The 23,176-nt window shown below is 39.4% G+C and overlaps 1 protein-coding gene across 1 annotated transcript in view; it reads left to right on the top strand.

The window, feature by feature from the left end:
* ARMC2 (armadillo repeat containing 2) overlaps positions 1-23,176 on the top strand; it is a 137,551-nt gene that overhangs the window by 81,835 nt on the left and 32,540 nt on the right. The window contains exons 7-10 of the mRNA XM_012651219.1: positions 262-364; positions 2,046-2,269; positions 17,597-17,742; positions 21,595-21,694. Coding sequence (XP_012506673.1) covers positions 262-364; positions 2,046-2,269; positions 17,597-17,742; positions 21,595-21,694 — 573 coding nt within the window. The remainder of the gene's footprint in view (positions 1-261; positions 365-2,045; positions 2,270-17,596; positions 17,743-21,594; positions 21,695-23,176) is intronic.

Below are 23,176 nucleotides of genomic sequence, written 5' to 3' on the forward strand. Positions count from 1 at the left end.
ACTTTATGAAGAAATAAATGCTTGTCATTAAAATGTTCTTACTCTAAAGATCACTTTATTGTATTTACTATACTTGAGTTAATTAGATACCATCGTTGACAAATATGTGTTCTAAATTTTTCTAAGTTTTGATTTCTTTAGAACTTTTGTTTATGTTTAAAAATACTCTTGCTGCACTTTTAAAATAGATGTTTGTGTTTTTAAAAATATGGAATGTCTTTATTTCCCTCTGCAATAGAAATATATTTTCTTTCTCTGCAGCTTAAAGTGAGTAGAAAGAATCTTCTTAATGTCTGCAAACTTATATTTAAAATTAGTCGGAGTGAAAAGAATGATTCTTTGATTCAAAATGACAGTATTCTGGGTGAGTATCATTCAGTGCTACCATAGTGCAAATGTTGTACTTGAGTACAAATGAAAAGTTTAGAGAGAAAATTTATAATTAATGATAGCAGGAATATTTTATTTTCTAGTAAAACGCAGAAGTTATGTGATGTTCTGTCCTTCTCTGGGATTTCCACATTCAGTTTAATGCATCCTTTGATAGTTTGCTTTTTTTTATTAAATGCCTATAGTAACATTATGTGACTTTACAAAGTGTCTCCTATTTGAAAATTCATTTCCTGGACTTGGATTTACTATTAGAAAAATGCATTTAATAGTATTTGACATAATTGGAATTTTTAGTCTTTTAATATAGTAGGAATGACTAAAAATTGAAAGACATCCATAACTGTTATAGAAATCTGACATCAAAATATTTCAAATATGGCCGGGCACGGTGGCTCACGCCTGTAATCCTAGCTCTCTGGGAGGCCGAGGCGGACGGATTGTTTGAGCTCAGGAGTTCGAGACCAGCCTGAGCAAGAGTGAGACCCCCGTCTCTACTAAAAATAGAAAGAAATTAATTGGACAACTAAAAATATATAAAGAAATTAGCCGGGCATGGTGGCGCATGCCTGTAGTCCCAGCTACTCAGGAGGCTGAGGCAGGAGGATCGCTTGAGCCCAGGAGTTTGAGGTTGCTGTGAGCTAGGATGACGCTGTGGCACTCTAGCCTGGGCAAAAGAGTGAGACTGTCTCAAAAAAAAAAAAAAAATTTCAAATATGTGGGTGGAGACATTCTAACTATTTAGCTTATAATACCTAATTCTTTTTCCTTAATTTTTTTTTCTCGTGAGCCATTTGGAAAAAACTAATCCTTGACATACCCCTAAATAATTAATATACTTAAATAGTTACCTAAATGGAAATCTTTTTTGCATTAATTTTGCTGATATAAGAGAAGACATGTGTTGGAAAATACTTTAAGTTCTCTTTTTGCAACATAGGATAAATGATCTCTTTATTTTTTTTTTTAACCTCAATAGACAGGGACAAAATCAGTGCTGAAAGAAATGTCTAACATTGAATCAACTAACTAAGAATTATAGACAGAAAACAAAGAAAGATTCTAACAAATGATTACAGTGACATTAATAAAATTAAATGTGAGACATTCATTATTAACCTTATTGGAGTTGCCTGGATTACTCCTAAAACCTAATACTTATATTTAGATGTTCTTAAGTTATCTTGGGAAAGGATGGATGTTATATTCAAATTGTCTTTTTCTATGGTGATCAAGATTTTTTAAAGCTCCTATGTTGGTTAACTTCCCATTAATACAGCAACAAATATATTGTTAAAAGTTTGTTGAAATTTAACTATTAAATTGCTTTAATTATTCTACAGTGACTCAAAAATTTTATAACTAAAAATAAAGGCTGATAAATATTAGTAAGAGGCAAGGAATGGCATTTAATTAAAAGAATACTTTCTCATTTATAGATTAACAATCCCATCCTTTTGCTGACATTGCTATTACAGAGATTTGTCTTGGCTTAAAGTAAGCTTTTCTCTTTATAACATATGAGTTACCTTTACCAAGCATTTGATTATAGGTTTTGATGAACATATTTTACAAATTGTATTTGATGTTCACATACAAGTGCTTTAATATATTTCTCTCCAGGTGTTATATATTTATAATCATCTTTTTTGCAGAATCATTATTGGAAGTACTGAGAAGTGAAGACCTGCAAACTAACACTGAAGCTTTTTTGTACTGTATGGGGACTATAAAATTCATTTCTGGAAATCCAGGATTTCGTAATGAAATAATCAACAAAGGTGCTGTGGACATACTGATGGATTTGATAAAGCAAATAAGTGAGAACACCAAGAAATGTGGTACATGTTCACCTAATTTGGGCCACTTGTTAGTTCAGGTAAGTATTTTACTTGAAAAGGTTAAATATGTAAAATTATTTTTCATGTTACCTAATATCAGTTGCTATTTAAAAGAATGGGTATATGAGAGGCCCCTACAGTCAGGTGAGGGTGCCTGGCCTCAGAGATCAAGGGTGGCCACTGCCCCATCTCTGCCTCATGGGTGCCAGATGCCCATTGGCCTGGACAGGCTATTCCGTGGATTTTCGCAGAGCAGCTGTCCACATGGCATACAGACATTCGTTTCCACTGCTCTACAGAGAAAGCAGGCCTGGAAGAGTAAAAAAATTACAGCTGTTTGCAAAACAATTGCATGTTATCATTGAAATTTTAACAGGCACTTTAGAGTTTTGAAGACAGTCCCAGCCTGAAGATTGTTTATGATGACTGGCAGCTAATGTCATGACTCTTGTATCTACAATGATATTGAGCGGACAGTCATTGAAGGGGGTGTGTAGATAACATGCAGCCCTGAGACTACAGGGACACAGGTAACAAAATTGGATACATTTAATATGACCAGAACAGGAAGACAAATTTTGTTATGTGTTAGAGTTTTATTACTTCTTTAGTGGCAGATTAAATTTCACAGTTAAATTATTTTCACTGGAGCTTCTCCAGCTCTCATATTCTGTTTTTAGATGAGATTTTACTCTTTGATAGTCTTTGTATATCAAATAATAGCATCTTTGATATAATAACTCATGAGATTTGAAATGTGCTTGTCAATTAATGAGGATTTATTGAGCATTCAGAGTACTCTAAGCCATTGGGAAAGTGTGTTAAAAATTAGATTTAGGCTCTGCCTTCAAGATGCTTAAAATATTTATGATGATTATTAATTTTGGACTTTGTGCTCTATCTCCATTTTGAAGAAGGTTGTGAAAACCTCTTTTAGTCATGAATGATACAAAATCCTACTGGTATGCTAGTTTTGGCTAGGAAGACTTAAGAAATATTATTTTCATGGCGCCGATGTTATTGTACCATTCAAATTTTTCTCTCAATGAAAATAGTTATTTCTGATTACAGAATGATTATCTCTCCTGTTACAATGCAGAAAAGTAGAAGGAATATTTCACCTGAAATATTTTCACCTTGAGATAACACACTAACACACCTCCAATACTTTGGTAATCATTCATAAAGACATATAAAATTTTATATAATTTTGGCTTTTATCATGGAACGTGTTATTTTTAATAGTCATTTTCATTTGTTTTCCATCACCCTTGTCCTTCCCTGTTTCTCCTTCTGGTCGATCTAGTTAGTCAATGTTGTTCACACTGGTGTGTTTTGCTCCTTTTAGTACACACATAGGTTTTCAAAAATGGGAAATTTTATGTACATCTCTTTCCTTATTTAACAATACACAGTAAAAATCCCTTGAATCAACTCTATAGATTTATTTTATTTTTATATATAGTTTGTTGTTTGCATCAAGTATTTCACTGTGTGTTTATATATATGTATGTACATGTAATCACTTGGTGTAAAGGAACATTGAACACTGAGTGTTATTATGACCAAAAAATACATCCAGTCGAGAAATGGGACCTCTGGTGTGCCAGTGAGTACAGCATATTACTCCCTGTGTTCCTCTTATCTTTCCTTGCTCCCTGGATTCAGCATCCTCAGGTGCAAACTAACTCACAGGGCAGATGCCCCTCTCCTCTCCCAACATCCGTGCACCCCTCTAGGGGGCGCTGCAGAACTTTCTCCTCACTTCCCACAGCCACTTCACCCCCTCCTGATGACAGTGGGTTCTGTCGTTGTCTCCAAAGCCTTCCTTTGAACCTGCCTAGGATCTGGCATGGGTGGGGCCTCGCTTGGGTCACAGCACCCCACACCCTTGTCCAGCAGAAGAGAGTGGAGTCCATTATCACTTCCACCTGAGAACATGCCATGGTCACCAAATGCCGTTTGCATCAGCCATATCACTGTGTATGTGTTTGCAGATTTGGGGAGGAAGGAGACATTGTTTTAGGCTTTGTCATTTGCAGAATCCCCTGAAAGAACATTTCCTCCTATTTGATTAGAACAAAGAAAAGCTGTTTTGTATTATCTGAATGGTAAAATGTAAGCAACGTTGACTTCACTATAAGAGCAGATGAAAACCTCTGCTCTTGGAAATGGGTAACATTGATTGGTTTTTTTCACCAACCAATTCATGGGCAAATTCAGCCAGACAGATCTGGCCACAAGCTGAATTGTTTATTTATACCAGCTTTCAGAACCTGGTAACTCTAGCTCATGAGGCATTTTTAAAAGAAGCTTTGTTCAGTGGAAAAATAAATAAATTACTTGTGGCTGTAGTAATAATAATATAGTAATGTCTGCAAGCCAGAAAGAATATGACGAGGGCAAAAAAGATACAGGCAGGCGACACTGGATGGTGTGACTGCCTCTCCTTTAAGACTCTCACCCGAGAACCTCAGTAGCCTTAGCTGACCTTCCGTGGACCTCACCTTACAAACCTTTGTATGCTGTAACGTCTGGCACAGTGCTAGAGTCATTCTGTTTCCCTAAAGCAACTCTACTAGAGCCCATTGCAAGAGTGGAAAACACCTTCTGAAGCTGGACTCTGAAGGTTGGGCAGGATTTGGGAAACTGGGACAAAAGGATGCTGAATACTCAAGTGGGAAATAAATAAGGTGTGTGTGGGGATGCTGAAGAGGTAGGGCTGTCCAGAGCAGAGGAATTCCGTGGTGGAGTTGTGGGAGGTGAGATTCGGACGGCACAGGCATGGGGCTTGTCTTGAACACCAGGCTGTGGAGAGTAGACGTGGGGCAACAGGGAGTAGTGGGAGGTCAGTGTGTGGGGATGACGAGATGAGATCGGAGTGGCAGGAAGATGAATGTGTGTAAGATATTGAACTGATAAAGACCAAAAAGCTGCAAAGTGATGGAGGAGAATGTGTCCGTGGTACATGACAAATTGCAGGGCTAGGATTCAGAAATGCAGCCCCGATTGAGAGGCATTGCTGCAATTAGATTTTAGACTGATTATGATGGAGATAAAGGAATGCATGTGAAAGAAAAGCTCCTTCATAGCAGATGGACCAATGCTGCTTAGAGGAAAAAATACTACAGTGTGAGCTTTGTAAGGTTTTCTTTGTGCTGTTTCTTACATATATGTATGTGTATACATACATGTATGCATATATTTTATCATCCTGTGGCTGAAATCAGGAGACATTCATTTCCCAAGTGTTTGTGGGGTGGCTACTGTGTGCCAGGCATGTCTGGGTGGTGAGCTCTTAAGACAGTGGTCAACAAGAGAGCTGCCATTAGGCACCTGCTTTTTGGTGATCCCTATATCCAGGTAATAGTATTTCAATGCCTTATTCTTCTGCAAGACCGTGGTACTTCCACATGGCCAACGTTGCATTCAGTTCTGCAGGTCAGGCATGGAACAGCATTTTGAGAAGGTTGAGATGCTCAGAAGAACTGAGGGGCCACCACCTATGCACCAAGTCAAAGTATTCATACTCCCAGTTGGGCAAAACTGGAGACATGAATTTATCTGTAAAGTCATAGAGTAAAGCAGGTTAAACTGCATGTTCACTAAATTCCAAAATACTAGAATTTAGGGAGAACTCCCTGAAACTTGGAAAAGGAGAAATATAGGCCAGCTAACAGGCAAGGCCTCTAAATGCCAGTAGTAAATTGCATCCCCCAAGGAGGTGCTGGAAACAGGGATTTGTCAGTGTTGATCAAGAATGATCATCAGGAGGTGTTAGGGTTCGTCTTTGACCTTTAAAGGCCAACAATCAGGAAAGCATAACATGAGAGCTCAGGAAAATTCCTGGAGTCACCTCCATCAGAAAGTCTGTTTTGGTCTCCATGTGCCCCTTCCTGGGGAATGGAGAAGAGTCTTCTGTGTCATAATCACAACCAAGTCCGGATTTTCCTGGTGTCTCGTGTGTCCTCTGTGTCTTGAGAACATCATGCACAAAGCTGCTTTGCTGTAATTGAGGAAAATCTCAATGTGCTTACATTTACAGCTAGGTAATTTATAGGTGTATAATGTAACTATTAAAACTCAGATTGACTTGAACTTACATTCCTGTTTTTTGTATTCATTTGTATTTTCAAACTTTTTTTCTTTATAGCCTGACCCATTTGATTTGAATTCAATCCTTGGAGAAATGCATTCTTTCTCTGCTTTAGAGATACTATTTTTGTAGTTAGCACTGTTCTGCACTGCCCCAGGCAACATGGTTTGCTCTCCCCCCACCCCCTTCACCTCTCTGGCCTTCAACCCTGCAGACACCTCCCCAGAGGCTCCTGCAGACCCAAATCCTTTCCCCCTCTGTGCTCAGTACCCCACCAGTGTCACGTTCTTCCTTTTGCTAAATGGAAGTCTCTCGGGAAGGTCAGTCCTTTCCTTCCCCCACTCTGGTCCTTCCCTTTGTTTTTAGAGTTTGGGGAATAGGACAGTGAATTGAACAGAGAGATGACTCAGATAATTTGAGCCTGGATGGTTCAGAAAATAAATGATATCATTAATAAAAATTAGAGATTTATACAAGGGAACTGGATTTGGCGAGAGGAGGGAAGGAAATTGTGTAATTAGCTTCAATATAAAACTTTAAGGTGCCAACAGAATAGCCAAGTGGGCCTGTCAAGTAAGCAATTGGAGCATGAGCCAAGGCTTAGAAGAGAAAGCAAGGCCAAAAATACAGATTTAGGGTTGCCTACGTGAAAGTGATAGTTGAAGTCATGAAAGGCAAAGCCATGACCCAAGGAGAGACTATAGAAAGCACAGAGGGCGCTGAGGACAGATTCTGTAAAATGGCTTCATCTGTGCAACGGGAAGAGAAAAGGAAGTGACCAGAAAATTAAGGACAATGTATGGGAGTAGAAATTTTCCAAGCAAGGATGGATCAGCTTTGGCAAATGCTGCAGAGAACAGACAGGGGAAGAGGAATTCAGCCACTCTGTAAGGAGCAGGGTCAGTAGGCAGGTGGGGTGGGGGCATGTTGCAAGCGATCCATCTCCTAGCAGGCTCTCTTGCTCTCTTCAAATCTCACATGATTTCCTTCGTAAATTTATTTATTTGTGTTTTGGTTATGGAATTACACGATTTCTTTATCTCTATATTTTTAAATTAAAAGTTATTTTGATATAGTTGGTTTCTTTTTTAATTTGTAAGCCCTAGAGTGAGCTCTCCACTTTGGCTGATCTGGGTCCACTACGGTGTTCAGTATTCGTCCTTAAGCCCCCTGATGGTCCACTGGACTCCGTACCCCTGTGTTGGGGCAGGGCTCAGCGCTGCCGCGTGGACCAGTGAGGAGCGCACTGCTCTGGAGTCCAAGGCCTGAGCCGCTCAGCGGGGGCGCTGGCAGCCCACCCACCGCTGAGCCTCAACTTTCCTCAACTCTAAAGGGCTCCCTGAGCCTGCCTTAAAGGGCAGTTAAGGAAATGACATGAGATCATCTAATAAAGTACCTGGAACAGGGCATGGTGCGGAGTAGGCACTCACCAGAAATTTATTAAATAAAATAAGATCAGGATTACCAAAACCTGAAGCTTCAAAGAGCAATTACTTCTGATGAGAGAAAACTTTAATCACAAGAAATTAAGATGACGGAGTTCAAGATGGATTTCAAATCTTTGCTCTTTTCTGTTTTTCTGGCCTTGAGAAGCCATGTGGAGAGGAGTGCTGAAGGAAACTAAAACCGGCAGCGGGTGTTACATCAGCGACATGTGTACATACTGTTACTCTCTGCTTCAGGATTTGGGGAATTTAAGAGAGGTCTTCAACTGAAGTCTGGGGATTCAATTAAGCCACTATTTAAGTTATATTAGTAATTAAGAGTTATACCAAAGCGGTTGGGAGCTTTTCAATCTCTCTTTAGTTATATTTACTAGCTTTTAAATGTAGAGATTAATACGTTTGTATTTAGGTGTTTAGAAAATTAAATCATTATGAGTATGCATTCTTAAGCTGGAAATTATGTTAATTCTCTTTCTGTTGCTTAACCCTGTGTGTTGGAAGCCTACCTCTTCAGACCATGAAATCAGAACCAAGGCAGCAGCAGCCACCCAATGGATTATTGGAGGAAATAAACTACATACCTATAAAATGGGAGCAAATATTCCCATAATTATATTTCTTAAATTCATGCAGTAATTTTATTGGAGGTTTGATAATTAAACAAAAAACACTTTAAAGCATTTCATTTGAAGGGTTTGCTTTAACAGGAAGCAGCAGATGAGGTTATTTCTTTTCTTACTGTTTAATGAAGGTATAATTTACAGGGCAATGCTCAGACCTTATGTGTATGATGAGTTTGACAAAAGCATAAAGCCATGTAACCCACACCCTTATGAAGATACAGAAGATTTCTATCACCTCAGAAATGTGCTCCCACCTCTTCTCATTGATCCGCGTCCTCCAGTCCCCCAGAGGGAACAATTTTTCTGATCTCTTTCAGCATAGATAAGCTCTGCCTGTTCTAAAACTTCATATAAATGGAATATACAGTGTGTACTGTATATTTTTGTGTCTGGTACTTTTTTAAACTTTTATTTTGAACTAAGTATAAATTCACAAGATGTTGCAAAAATAGTACAGAGAGGTCCTGTGTAGACATCACCCAGCTTCTCCCAGTGGTGATGTCTTACGTAACTGTTGCACATTATCAAAACTAGGAATTGATAGGGACACAGGCAGTTACCTGGAGTACTACACCTGGCTTATTTTCCTTAGCATATTGTTTTTGGAATTAGATAAAACGTTTTTAGGGGTTACAGTCTTTGACATTGATTACTAAGCTTGTTAAATTTTTAACGACGTATTTGTTAATGGGAAGGGGACAGCTATTTTCCACTTATGAAGTTTCCTTCCTGTAAAAGAATACCCAGTACAGCTGGTCCAGGTGCAGTGGTGTTTACAACTAATTGATCACAACCTGTTACAGATTCCTTTGTTCCTTCACTTGACTAGCCTTTAAAAAAAAAAAAAAAGAATCCAATAGTATAACTCACCACTCACCCAACTGGCATGAGAGAGTAGGCATTCAGGACCCTGACCCCTTCTGTTCCCTTCTCTTCCCTTTCTTGGGAAGGAGCTGCCTATAGGCAACTCATAATCTTCTCTAATTCTCCAGGACAGCAGATCCGAAGACTTGGGGAGACTCAGAGACCCTAAACATGTAATGCCTTAGGTTTTGGAATTAGAAATAAGAGACTAAGGAAGATGGGTTGGGGGAAGGTTATCACCATGGTTGGGGGATGTAGCTCATAGCAGAGGCAGGCATGCTTTCTTCTTCTTCTTTTTTTAAATATATATATTTTTTTATTTCATAATATTACAGGGGTATAAATGTTCAGGTTACATATATTGCCTTTACACCGCCCAAGTCAGAGCTACAAGCCTGTCCATCACCCAGACAGTGCAGGCATGCTTTCTAATCCTGAACCCTCAAGTTAAATTTACCTATCCAGTCACAGGCCACCCTGTCACTGGAGGAGCAGAGGAGAACACCCTGTGTTCTGATGGCAGGTGGCTTTTAAAGAGGAAGGGAAGAGAGGGACCAAGTAGAGGTTAGGCTGGGCTGTGAATGCCTGGTTCCTGTCTCCAGCTCCCCAGTCAAGAGGTGAGGGGGGAGGGTGGCCAGGACTATTATGCTAATGGATGGCTCCTCAGAAGCAAGGAAGAGCAGATTGGAAATAAGTATCCATGCCTACCGTTTCTGAGGACAGCCAATTTGCTTTCAGTTAGTGTGCTGTCTGCTCAGCCCCATCTCCTCACTGTGGATGTATTAGTTGTGACAGTAAAGAAACGTCACTTGCTTTAACATGCAGTTGTGAAAATTGGTGTCATTGCTTGGAAGTTAAGTACTTAATATATTATCTTTTTCAGACTCCTTTTCTTACTTTGCTGCATTGGCATTATGTAGTCTACACGACATTCAAAATTTCTCCTATATTGATACATATAATAGTCACAACTAGAAGAATCAGCTACCTGCTCATTTTACCAAGTTAACTGACATAGAGGCAGCATATGGAGAAACAATAATAAACACAGGCAAATATTAAATAGAGTCTCAAAGTAGGACATTGGAGATTTGAGGAGGACAGCCCATTTCCTGCTGAAGTAGGCCACCCGTGGTAGGAATGTGCCAAACGGGCCTCCGCGGGCAGGCACCAAGTGTTCTTGAGGTCTATGAATTAATATTACTTCCATATGCATATATCCTGATAAACTCCAATAAAATGCTTAGAAATTTTTGGTATCAGTGTTTTGTGTATTAATGTATAGTGGCATCCTGTCATTGGTTTCTTTTGTCTCAGAACTGTACTAATCATATATGAGACAATATGAAACTTCTGGGGTTACCACATATGCTCTGGTTTTGGCATATATGTGGTCTCAATTGGGCACAAATTCAAAAAAATGAATGTGCTTTTATTAATAGAGGGAGATGGTTTAGCTGAGGTTGGAAAATGGTGGCTTTGGTCTTAAATCATTTGACACTGTTTGTGGTCTCTGGCGGCTGTATTTATTCTTTCACATCATCAGTGGGAAGTAAACCATTTTGCAGTTGGCAGTTAAGTTGAGATAAATCTCAAGGGATTTGGGTTATGGCTATCCCAGATGATTGAGAAATGCCTTTAGAGACAAATGCCAAATAGAGTGGGGGAGGCAACATAAAAGGAGTCAGAGGCCCAGGACACCAGCCTACCTGGAAGCTGGTAGACTTTCTGAGCTTCAGTTTCCTCTTCTGAAAAGCGGGGCACAGAATACCTTTTCTATTTGCCTTATGGGGTTGTTTTAGGGAGCAAATGAGGTACAGCTCACGAGATAGCTTTATAACCTATAAAGTAGCCAGCTGCTCAGATCTTTTGCATAATAGCATTTGATGTATAAAAGTAAATAAAACTGAATCTTGACACTGGTTTTGGTTGAGGAAGCATAGTACTACTTCTAAACTATTAGTGGTACAGTGTTCAATTGCATTATGTTCCAAAGGTTTCTTTGAAAGCTGTTTTTTGAAATTGGGAAAATGTTTCTCAAAGAACAACATTGTGATTGATGGTGAAGTTCCTGGGCTAGCGAAAAAGCCACTTTAACTTCTGATGCACCTAACTGGGAGTTCTGCGGTGGGCTGTGAGTCACAAACCCCTCTGATCTGGGGCAGCTCTGATGGCTGGTTGCCTTCTAGGTCAGAAGCTGGTGAATTCCCTGGGGACTAAGCACACTGAGGGAGAAAGAGTGCAAAGGGAAGAGCAAGGGTCGTCCACTCTGGAAATGAGCAGTGTATGGAGGCTCAGGTCAACCAAGCAGCCCTCCCCACCCTGCGCCCCTGCTCTGCAAGAGAGAATGCTGGGAAGGGGGTCACAGCTGCTGGGCCTGTGTCATGTCCTCAAGGCCAGTGATCTAAGTCAGGAGAGGCCCATATTTTAAGACAAAGATTTCTTCTGTTTGCTAATTAATAGTTAAAAGCACAATTTGAAATTGATAACTAAGTACCCATAGTCAACTTGAAAAAATAGATGCTAAATCTTTTGAATTCTGATTTTACTGTATTAAAATGCTGTTTGTGTGTTTATAAATTATCTAATCTCTTCTTAATATACTTTTACCCTTAAAATGGGTCTCCCAATGTTGATTGCCCAATGAGAACTTTAAGGCCCAACTAATGCAACAGGAGATAGGCAGCTTTGCCAAACTCACCAGGTGTTTTACCTGATTGAGGGTGGTACCAGTTAAGATCAAAGAGTTTGGGAAAGAGAGAGGAAACTGCCTCAGAAAAGTGAGCACTGGAAAGGAAGTGCTAGAGTTTAGCTTAGTCTTTTTTCAGCAGCAGATTAGTAACCAGAATCACAATGGAATGTTTCTTCCTGATATTCACCAAAAATTTAGGTCCCCTTTTGTCCCAGACATCATCTAACCATTGCTAATAAGCAAGGACACTTAAATGTTTAATAATCCTCTTTGAGGATTATTAATTTCATTTTCTTCTCTTTTTTCTTCTTCCCACTGGCTGCCTTCTGACTCGGTATATCTGTCCCAAAGGGTTGCAAATTAGGAGATGAGAAAAGTAAGAATTAAAACTCATGCTTTTCAATTTGCTATTTTTTGGTGAAAGGACCCTTAAGAGGTTGGGACTTGCTCTAGTAAGTACTTTAAAAGCTAAACAAGTATCTATGTGTTTATTTAACCTAGGCGTTTTTTAATAATAATGGATTTGAGGTGGTTTAAAAAACTGTATACTATAAAAAAGAAAAATATGTACCCAGGTAAAGTTATGAATAATATAAATTAGAATAGAAAGTTAAGAAAGAAATGGATACATTTCTCCAAGCATGAAGCTTGGACTCTGGTGTCTTCCTGCTTCAAGGTCAGGCCCAGGGGTGGGAAACAAAGACTGCTGCAGAGCCAGGACTCATTAATGATCTCCACAGATTTATCTCTGTGCAACTCAGAGTTCTTATGTGATTTTTAATTTTCACTTATATACAATGAATTCAAAAATTAGAGCAAAATTCGGAGTTGAGTGTGTTGGCTTGGAACTAGCCTTCGCTATGACCACATTATTTAGCTGGCTTTTTCCTCCCACCCATCTTTTTCCACTTTTCCCAGAAAAGGCCACTGGTCTCAGCACTCAGTGCCCCACCGCCAACCCCCAGTGGGATTGGTGGTGGTCTCTCAGAATGGGGCCCTTCAGAGCTGCATTTGCCTGGGGAGGGCTTCCTGATCCTTCTCCCTCAGGGCTTTAAGCCCTGGTTCCCCAGCCTCCCACTAAACCCCTGCACTTTCTTGCCAGAGGCTTCTGAAAGGGAAAAACTGCCTTTTTCTGTCTCCCTTGTCCCTTCTTCTTTCTTTCATCCCCCTCCTCATTCCTCTCCCCTTTCCCCTTCTCGTTCACCCAGCCAGCCAGCCAGCCAGCAATTGAACATTTAAATCTTTTTATGAGCACATTTGTTGTACTCTGAGTAGAAAGAGGAGTAAGAAATGATCTGTTCACTAGAGGAGCTGACCATGGGAGAGAAAGAAGGTGCGTGAGACAAGCGGTGATGATTCTGCGCTGTGGAGGCAGGAACAGGAAGATTTGTTAACATGGATGAGGCAGAGATTGATGAGCCTCTGGAAAGTCTTCCTGGAGGAGAAAGGAGCCTGAGCTGGGTCCTGAAAACGAGCAGGAGACGGCCAGTGGGAGAAGGGGTGGAGGAGTGGGGTCAGGGAGAACACTCTGGATGGAGAAAGTGGCCTGTCCAAAGGCCTGGTGGCAGGAAGGGAGGGTGCTGTGTGTTGCAGAGTCTGAAAAATGGCTGGGGAGGGAGCGAAGGGGAGGAGAGGGGGAGGAGGAGGAGGAAGGGGAGGAGGGAGAGGAAGGGGAGGAGGGAGAGGAAGGAGAGGAGAAAGGGATGAGCTTGGAGGGATGGGTCGCACTTCTGAGGGTGAACCGCCTTTCGGCTATGGGTGCTGCCCGCTGGGCCTGGAAGTTTGGAGGAGGCCTTTGAACAGGGAAGGCTGGGTTTGAGATGCCCCCTCTGGCAGCATTGGACGGCTGTGGGGAGAAGGGCTGGCCGGGGAGGGACTGTGGAAGGAGCCAGTCAGCGTCTGCAGAGTGTGGGTGAGAGATGAAGAGGGCTTAAGCTTCTCTCCCTGCTGATGGAGAAAAGAGGTGGAACAGGTGACCTGTCAGTTGGGGAAGGGGCGGGGGGTGGGAAGGAGCTGCTGTGGTGAATGAGGTAGAATAAGCAGTGAATGTACAGGAAGCCAGTCCCCTTCCAGAAAGTCCAGTTTTCTTTCATCCATTATTTTTTATTCCTCTGCTTCTTTAAATTCATCCTAAAGTCTCTCTGTTATCTGATAACCCATGGTTCTCTGATATCCTAACCCTTTTGTTTACACCAGGTCTTTCCTTTGCGGATATTCTTCCATTCATTCATTCCACCAACAAATGCTCATGGAGGGCCCACTGTGTGCCAGGCCGTGGACTTGGACCTGGGGGCACAATGGTGAAAAGACAGATGAGGTTTATGCCCTCACTGAATCTTCTAGAGAAATAGACAGATGGTAAAACATATTAGGTAGCCTGACATTAAGTCAATTTGTGGGGGGTATAGGGTATGGAATGAAGTTTGAGGGGTTGGTGAAAACCATATCTAGAGGGCCACATAGACCATGGTCAGGGAACTGTATGTTATCTTGGGAACTATGACAGAAAGCCAGGAGGGCTTAGGGTGACAGGAGGCAGCAAGGCAGGATTCTGGGATGGCTCTGAGGTTTGCGGCTTGAGCAACTAGGTTGATGGTGGTGTCATCTATTGAGGTATTACCATGGATTTTTCTAGTGTGTGATATATATTTCATACATGTTATTTCTAGCAGCACAACAACTGACAAATTTGGATATATTTAAAATATCTCACTCAACTGTGTGTTCTCCACAGAATGTGGCATGTGCAGTAAATTGATAGGGATTTCAATCAGATGACATGTCACGTATAATTGTGTGCTTCTGGCCAGACACAGTTGCTCACGCCTGTAATCCCAGCACTCTGGGAGGCCCAGGCGGGAGGATTGCTTGAGCTCAGGAGTTCGAGACCACTCTGAACAAGATCAAGACCCCGTCTCTACTAAAAATAGAAAAATTAGCCGAGCTGTGCCTGTAGTCCCAGCTACTCGGGAGGCTGAGGCAGCAGGATCACTTGAGCCTAGGAGTTTGAGGTTGCTGTGAGCCAGGATGACACCATGGCACTCTACTCAGGGCAGAGTGAGACTCTGTCTCAAAAAAAATAATAATAATAACAATGATAATTGTGTGCTTCCACTCCTGATTTGGGTCATCTATAAAGTGCATTTGGGCTGGGTGCAGTGGCTCACACCTGTGATCCTAGCACTTTGGAAAGTTGAGGTGGGAGGATCACTTGAGGCCAGGAGTTTGAGACCAGCCTGAGCAAAGTAGCAAGACCCTGTCTCTACCAAAAAATTAAAAATTAGCTGGGCATGGTGGCATGCACCTGTAGTACCAGCTACTCAGGAGGCTGAGGTAGGAGGATTACTTGAGCCCACGAGTTTGAGGTTGCAGTGAGCTATGATGATGCCACTGCATTTTAACCTTGGGCAACAGAGTGAGACTCTGTCTCAAGGGAAAAAAAAAAAACAACAAACCTTGAGCAGTCTTAACTTTTTTAAAGAGGTAAGAATAAGGGTTGAGAGGGAGAAAAAACTGAGGTTGAAACAGGAAAAAAGCTCTTAAGTAAACTATGGTCTCTTTTGCTGGCAATGTCCCTTGCCAGAGATTAGATGTGGGGAGCAAGAAGGTGACTGTGGGCCAGGGGAGGGCTATGGGCTCAGACCCCACTCCCCAAAAAAAGAGGTGACTATGAATTGGGTGCTCAATCTTTGAGGCCTTGAGAACCAGAGAAAAGGAACTGTTTGTGTGCGCAGAGACTGGAATGGGTGTTCCATGGTTTCCATCTGCCTAGGATTCAAATGGGCATCTGTGCTCTTTGGTCTGCATGGAGGGGAGTTTGTGAGTCATCCTTTGGATTGACATAAACCAGTAGTGCTCCAGTGCCTGGGCTGTCTCAGAAGAAAGAGAACAGGTAGAGCCAAGGTCAGATGAGGAGAATTTTCCATTTTATGGCAGCAATGGCCTGGAATTCCTAGAATGGTTCGTTAGTCTTCACAAAAAAAACCATTCCTTTGCTTAGAAGATCACGTTGTAGATCCATGGTTGAGTGGAATGCTTGAGTAGTTTGTTTCCCCTCCAGTGTCTGGGATACTGAAACTTTCAGGGAAGAATTTACTCAACTGTTAAATAATTGAATTGACTCCAAAAGACATGTATACATTTATTTGAAGTGTTTTTAAATTTTCTGTTTTCAAGGTAGCCAGTTATATTTTAACTTATAAAATCTTTTTGTTGCTGTTGTTGCAAGAGAAAACCAGAGATACACGGCATCTTAATAATTATTTCTGAAAGATTATTAACTATTGCTATAATGTTGCTTTATATTTACATAATGCTTTACAATGTATAAAAATATTACTATGTGTTTTCCATTTGATACACACAGCCACTGGAGAGGTGAGCAGTGACTGTGGTCCCTTTTCACAGATGAGGAAATGGGGAAGTTGAGGAATGAGGGACTGCCCTCAGTCACATACCTAGGAAGAGACTTGGGACTTGAATCCCTGTCATTTGTCGTGAAGGTGATGGGTCCATGATTTTCAAGCACCCTTAGGAAACAGGCACCAGCAGTGCCATTCACACGCCACCTCACTGGATCATCGCAACCACTGAGTAGCTATTGCCACCTCCACTTTTCCCATGAGACAATGTGCTCTGGGAGGTTATATAGCCGACCCAGGCTAGTGACTGGGGGGCTACGCTGACCCTTAATCAGTAGCCTGCCTGCGCCATCTCACAGGGAAAGACCACACTGCATATTAAAATTACTAGATGACAGAAACTTTAGGTTTATGGATTTACTAAATTGTTCTCTTCTTGACTCTTAGACTAAGACTAAAGTGGATAGCTTTCCTGATTTTTTTTTTTTTTTTTACAAAATAAGACAAATTTGGAGGATCTCAATATTTACCTTTTGGAAGAGAATGAGACTAAAGGTCTTAAATATTCCTCAGCCACATCATCATTTGATGCTACTTATAAAAATATAGGACAAAAATTTTCAGGCTGGGTGTGGTGGCTCTCGCCTGTAACCCCAGCACTTTGGGAGGCTGAGGCGGGAGGATCACTTGAGCCAGGAGTTCAAGACGAGCCTGAGCAAGAGCGAGACCCCATCTCTACAAAAAATAGGAAAACTAGCTGTATGTGGTGGCTCATGCCTGTAGTCCCAGCTACTCGGGGAGGCCGAGGCAGGAGGATTGCTTCAGCCCAGAAGTTGGAGGTTGCAGTGAGCTATGATGACGCCACTGCACTCTACCCAGAGCAACAGAGTGAGACTCTGTCTTAAAAACAAACAAACACACAATAAAAAAGGGAAAAAAAGGAATTTTCTAATCTGTTGAACAGATATGGCTATTACAGGGTCAACTGAACATTTTATGACTGTTATTATAACAAACTCAGATGATGATCAGTTTAACCCTGGGTTTTGGGGTCTACTAATTGCTTGTTAGTAATAATATTCCATTCTTTACCTTTTCAGGTTTTCTTTGTTTTCATTTCTTGCTGCTTGTGCCTAGGCCCACATTCTCTGGTGGGAGATGCATATTGGGGCTTGGTTTGATTACTGATGTAAGGATATTTATGGGATGAATTATGCTGTGCTGTTTAGTGTGACCATATTTTTTCAGTTTTAAAAAAATGTCACAAGGATGCTTTTATCCTAGGTGACTGCTACATTGAGAAACTTGGTTGATTCACCGCTGGCAAGAAGTAAGTTGCTGAGCATCAGTGCCATTCCCCAGCTGTGCACGGTGATGGAACAGTACGTGGGTGACAAGGACGTCTGTACCAATATTGTCAGGATATTCAGGTGGGCAGACTAAGAGATCGAAGTAGCCTTACAAAAAAGCTGATACTTAGATTTTGGGTTGTCTTTAATATTTGCATGTGTGACTGGCAAGGAACCTTTTTTTTTTGCTTTCTACTTCACCTTGCAGAAAAGGTAAATCTAGTGGCCCAAGTTTAGAATGAATGATTTAAACTAACGACTCCATTTTCTACGTGAGTCTAAATTCATTGATTGTAAGTGACTTTAGTTCTTTGGTGAGTTGTGACTATCTGTCGTGTGTACGCTTGTTTGTTTTAATCTTCCTCTCAGCTCATTGGAGATAAAGAACTATATCACAAAACATGGCAAACTTTCTGGTGTACTTGGAAACAATACTTAAGAGTTTTAACTCAGAAAGGGAGTCAATGCTTAGATAGTCTGATCTGACTTGGTTTGTAATAGAAGGTTATTTTATTTCAGTTGTTTGAACTTTGGGTCACGAATTCACTAGTCATGCTTACATTTACTTTATTTACTCCAGAAATGATGATCATTTGAATCCAGGTTGCCTCAAAGCAAGATGTTAAATTTCAGAACTGTCTTTAAATTACGCATTTATATTTCCTCCCTCACTGCTCTTTGCCAGTGTTTTTACATAATGATACTTCTTAGGAGACCTGGGCCTTTCTTGAACGATGATACTGTAGTTGTTTAAAGAAATACAAAATTTCCTGAAGAATGAATTGGTAATTGATCCCAGTATGAGGATGTGAGTCTATATTTGATCTTTTTACACTGCACTGTCTTGAGCTTTGTTCTGGATACTTAATGACTACTCCCATTTTGAATCATTGCAAAATCACAAAGAATTTATTTTTGCTTATGGTGGCACGTAGGGGTCCAATTTAATTTTTTTTTCCACGTGGATGGTCAATTGTTCCAGTACCTTTTATTGAATACGCCATTCTTTTCCCACTGATTTTGTCAGCCATGCATAAGTTTCCATATACTTGTAGGTCTGTTTCTGGGCATTCTGTTCAGGCCATCCTCAGACCAATACCACACCATGTTTACTATTGCAGATTTAAGTCCTGTTGTAAGATTAGATGAATCGCTCACTTTTTTCTCCTTTAAGGTCCAGACTCTTTTTGTTCTTTTCTCTTCCTTTTGAATTGGGGAATTAGCTAAGATCCACAATTGGAACTCTGGGATTTTTAATGCAATTATACTGAGTATATAGAATAATGGGATAGGGATAGGGAGAATTAACATCTTTATGATATTGAACCTTTCATCCATAAACATTTATGACATCTTCTTTTATGTCCTTCAATAAAATTTCATCATTTTTTCCAATGAGGGTTTTGCACATCTTTTGCAAGATTTATTCCTAAGTCCTTCATGGTTTTTGCTGCAAATATGGATACAATCTTAAAAAAATTATTTTCTCATAAGTTGTTGCTTATGAATATATATGAATAGTATCAATGTTTGCTTATTAATCTTGTATTCAGGAATCTTGATGAACATTAGGACTAAGCATTTGTCTATAGATTCTCTTGGATTTTCTATGCAAATTATCTGCAAATAAGTTTAATTTTTTTGTTGTTTTCCAATTATTGCAACTCTTCCTCTTTGTCCCCACCTCTTTTATCACATTGCTGAGGAATCCAGTACAAAATTGTGAGTGTTGGGCCTGTTGTCTTTCTTCTGACTTTAAAGGAAATATTTTTATGGTTTCACCAGTTGAAAATAATATTTTTTGCAGGTTTTTGTAGCTACCCTTTAGAAGGTTAAGGAAGGATTTTTTTTCTCATTAATGGATGTTAAGTTTCATCAAAGTCCCTGAATCTCTTTTGAGTATATGGATTTTCTTTTTTCAAATTCATGAATGTAGTAAATTACATTAATAGATTTTCTCATGTTAAGCCATTTATATATTGTTGGGTTTGGTTAACTAATATGTTGTTTAAGATTTTTCATCTGTGGTCATGAGTTAGATTGACTTGTACTTTCCTTTCTTACGTTGTCCTTGTCTGGTTTTAGTGTTAAGTTTATACCAGCCTTATAAAATGAGTTGGGAAATATTTCCAACATTTTCTCTTTTCTAGAAGAATTTGTGAAAATAAAACTTATCTGTTTCTTTAAATGTAGAACTTGCTCAAAAAGCTATTTTTATCCGGGGTGTGTGTGTGTGTGTGTACATGTGTGAATATTATTGACTACTGATTTAAATTCTTTATACATGGTTGTATATTTAGTCATATTTCTTATTTCTACTTGGTTCAGTTTCAAAACATTATGCTTTTATAGGAAATTGTCCATTTTATCTAAGTTTTCAAACACCATAAATTCCAACTATTCTCTTATTACCATTTTAATCTCTGTTGCATCTCTCAAACTCCTGGCCTCAACCAATCCTCCCACCTCAGGCCTCCCAAAGTGCTAGGATTACAGGTGTGAGCCACCAATCCAAGCCTCTGTTGCATCTCTAATTATGTCCTCTTTTATTTATTTTACTTATTCAATAACTACTCATATGGCACTTACTACATGCCAGGCAATATTCTAAGGACTTTCCAAATACTAATCCATTTAATCCTTATAATAACTTTTTAATATAGGTACTATTATTGTCATTGTCATTTTACATATAAGGAAACGGTGGCATATAGAAATTCAGTAATTTTCCCAAGATCATATAGCTAGTAAGTTGTAAAGCTGCAATTCACACCTGGTAGTCTGGCTCTAGAATGCATACGTTTAACCCCTACGTTATACTGCCTCTTCATTGTTAATATTGATTTTCTTTTGATTATTTATGCTGTTTCTCTTTTTTTCTTGTTCAATCTTGCCAAATTTTGCCACTTTTATTAGTTTTTGCAAAGATTCAATAGATTCATTTATCCATTTTATTATATGTTTCCTATCTGATTCCTTCTGCTCTTATCCTTACTAATCCCTTTCTTCTACTCTCTGTGGATATATTTTTCTTCTATTTTAGTTAGAAACTCAATTCTTTTCAGCCTCCTTAAGACTATAAATGTTCCTCTAAAATACTACTTTACCTGTGTACTTCAAATTTTGATTTGTAGTGTTTTTATTATTCCTAAGTATTTTTTATTTTCATGTTTCTTTGACCCATAAGTTGCATGTTCTTAAATTTCCAAAAATATGTTTTTTTAAAAAATGTAGTTTTGAAATTGGTTTCTAATTTAATTGCACTTTGGGGAGTGTGGTCTATGAGACACCAGTTCTCTGAAAATTTACTGAGATTTGTTTACGGCCTGGTACATGGTCAAGTTTTAAAATTATTAGTGATATTTTACCTATTGACTCATTAATTAATGAGAAATTTATGAACATCTCCCAAATTTGATGTGGGTGCATCAATATTGCCTTGTGGATTTTGTTTGCTTTCTTGCTTTAGAAATTTTGAAGCTATTTTTAAGGCTTTTTGCCTTAAGATCTCTTTTGCCTAATACTAGTATAGCACTCCAGCCTAGAATATTAGAGCAGTTTTACATTTGCTTCTGATGGGATCCCAGGGGATTCACTGATATCCAACAAGATTTCATGCAAATTACTTAGTTTGTATTTTCTGAACCAAGTGCTAGTATGAATTCACACCACTCACATGTATTACAGGCTTCAGGTTTCTGTTTTTCAAAGGACCTTTTTTAGTTTCCCTGCTCCATCTTTCCAGAGTCTAGAGCAAACAGCAAGCCTCCTGACAGCTTCTCTGAACTGGTATGGAAAGTATTTTTAGACTGCTTTTCTTGAACTGGGCAATGCTTTGAAGGTCTGCATTTAAATTGATATTAATACTATTTGTACTTGAATTTTATAGAAAAACAAAGTTTACTTTTATTTTCCCATTTGGCATTTCTGCAGCAAACTTACTTCTTACCGTGACTGCTGTGCAGCCTTGGCCAACTATTCCAGATGTTATGCCTTGTTTCTGAATCTGATAAACAAATACCAGAAGAAGCAGGTCAGTTCTTCATTCACTTAATTCTTCAATGAATCTTTGTACTGTTTATATTTGTATAAGCCCACGTTGAATGACTTTATATTTTGAATGTATTGGTTTCTATTAGAAGCTTCTGTTAGATGTATAGAGCTGCCCCAGGATGCAGTGAGTTAACCCATAGGGATTGAGGAAGCAGTAGTTTGAGGCAGAAACTGCCTCAGTGGGATGTCAATGTTCTGGGAAGTTTCCTGATTTAGGGAGGAAGGTGGTAGTGTTGTTCCTCTCAGTGATCCGCAGACCACCTACATGAGACTCACCTTAGGGTGGGGTTGGGGGTGCACTGGTTATTTCCAGGCTCCACCCCAGGCCTACTGAGTCAGATAGGTGGTGTGGGGGCCCGGCCATCTGCATTTTAACAAGAACCACAGGGACTTCTGATACAAATTAAAGTTTGGGATCCCCTCCTACACTGGATGTTTCCTGAAGATTCTTCTAGCTCTTAAATTCTCTAATTCTTTGACCCTGTTATTGTGTTTAGAAGATGAAATTTCTAGGTGAAGTATTTAAATGAAATAATTTAGTTTTGATGGATTGGGACAAAAATGTATATAGTTGTTTAAAAAAAGGAAGAACTCACAAATGACTTCCCCTTAATAAAATCATAATATTTAGTACAAACATTAATTTTTATTATAAGCTTTTAAATTTTCATTAGGTGCAGCCTACTTCTATTCACTTTTATAAATGATTTAAGTGACATCAACTCAATGAGACATTTAATACACGAATACAATATATATATTCATTTAAAATATGAGAAATTTTCAAAATCACATAGTACATTTCACCAGTATAAGACCAAATAATTTGTTATGTGTATACTAAGAATATTTTAATCTAAAGCTTTGTGCTTGTTTGTATTAACCATATTAAGACTACTTTAAAACATAATCCCTATTTCCATCAGTTAACACTGAACTTTTTTTTTTTTTTGAGAAAGGGCCTCACTCAGTAGCCTGGGCTAGAGTGCAGTGGTGTCACCATAGCTCACTGTAACCTCAAATTCCGGGGCTCAGGGGATCCTCCTGCCTCAGCCTCCTAAGCAGCTGGTACTACAGGCATGCACCACCACACCTGGCTAATTTTTCTATTTTTTGTAGAGACGGGGGTTTTGCTCTTGCTCAGGCTGGTTTTGAATTCCTGGCCTCAAGCAATCCTCCTGCCTCAGCCTCTCAAAATGCTAGGATTACAGGCGTGACCCACCACTCTTGACCTGACCTTATTTTTATCCAGTCAAGTATTTCTGCTGAGAACGATTAAATTTGTTAGATTTTACACTATTTTAGCTATTTATCAGAAGATTATTAGTCTATTTTTAGTTATATAAATGATAGAAATTTCTGTGCTCATATTATATCATTCCTAAATTATAAAGATGATAAAACCTTGCTTAAAGGGTTAATATAGTTTTATTTATTTAATTTTTAAAAACTGATTTACAAA

Source organism: Propithecus coquereli, unplaced genomic scaffold (genome assembly GCF_000956105.1).
Source record: "Propithecus coquereli isolate 6110/MARCELLA unplaced genomic scaffold, Pcoq_1.0 Scaffold35, whole genome shotgun sequence".
Taxonomy (NCBI): domain Eukaryota; kingdom Metazoa; phylum Chordata; class Mammalia; order Primates; family Indriidae; genus Propithecus; species Propithecus coquereli.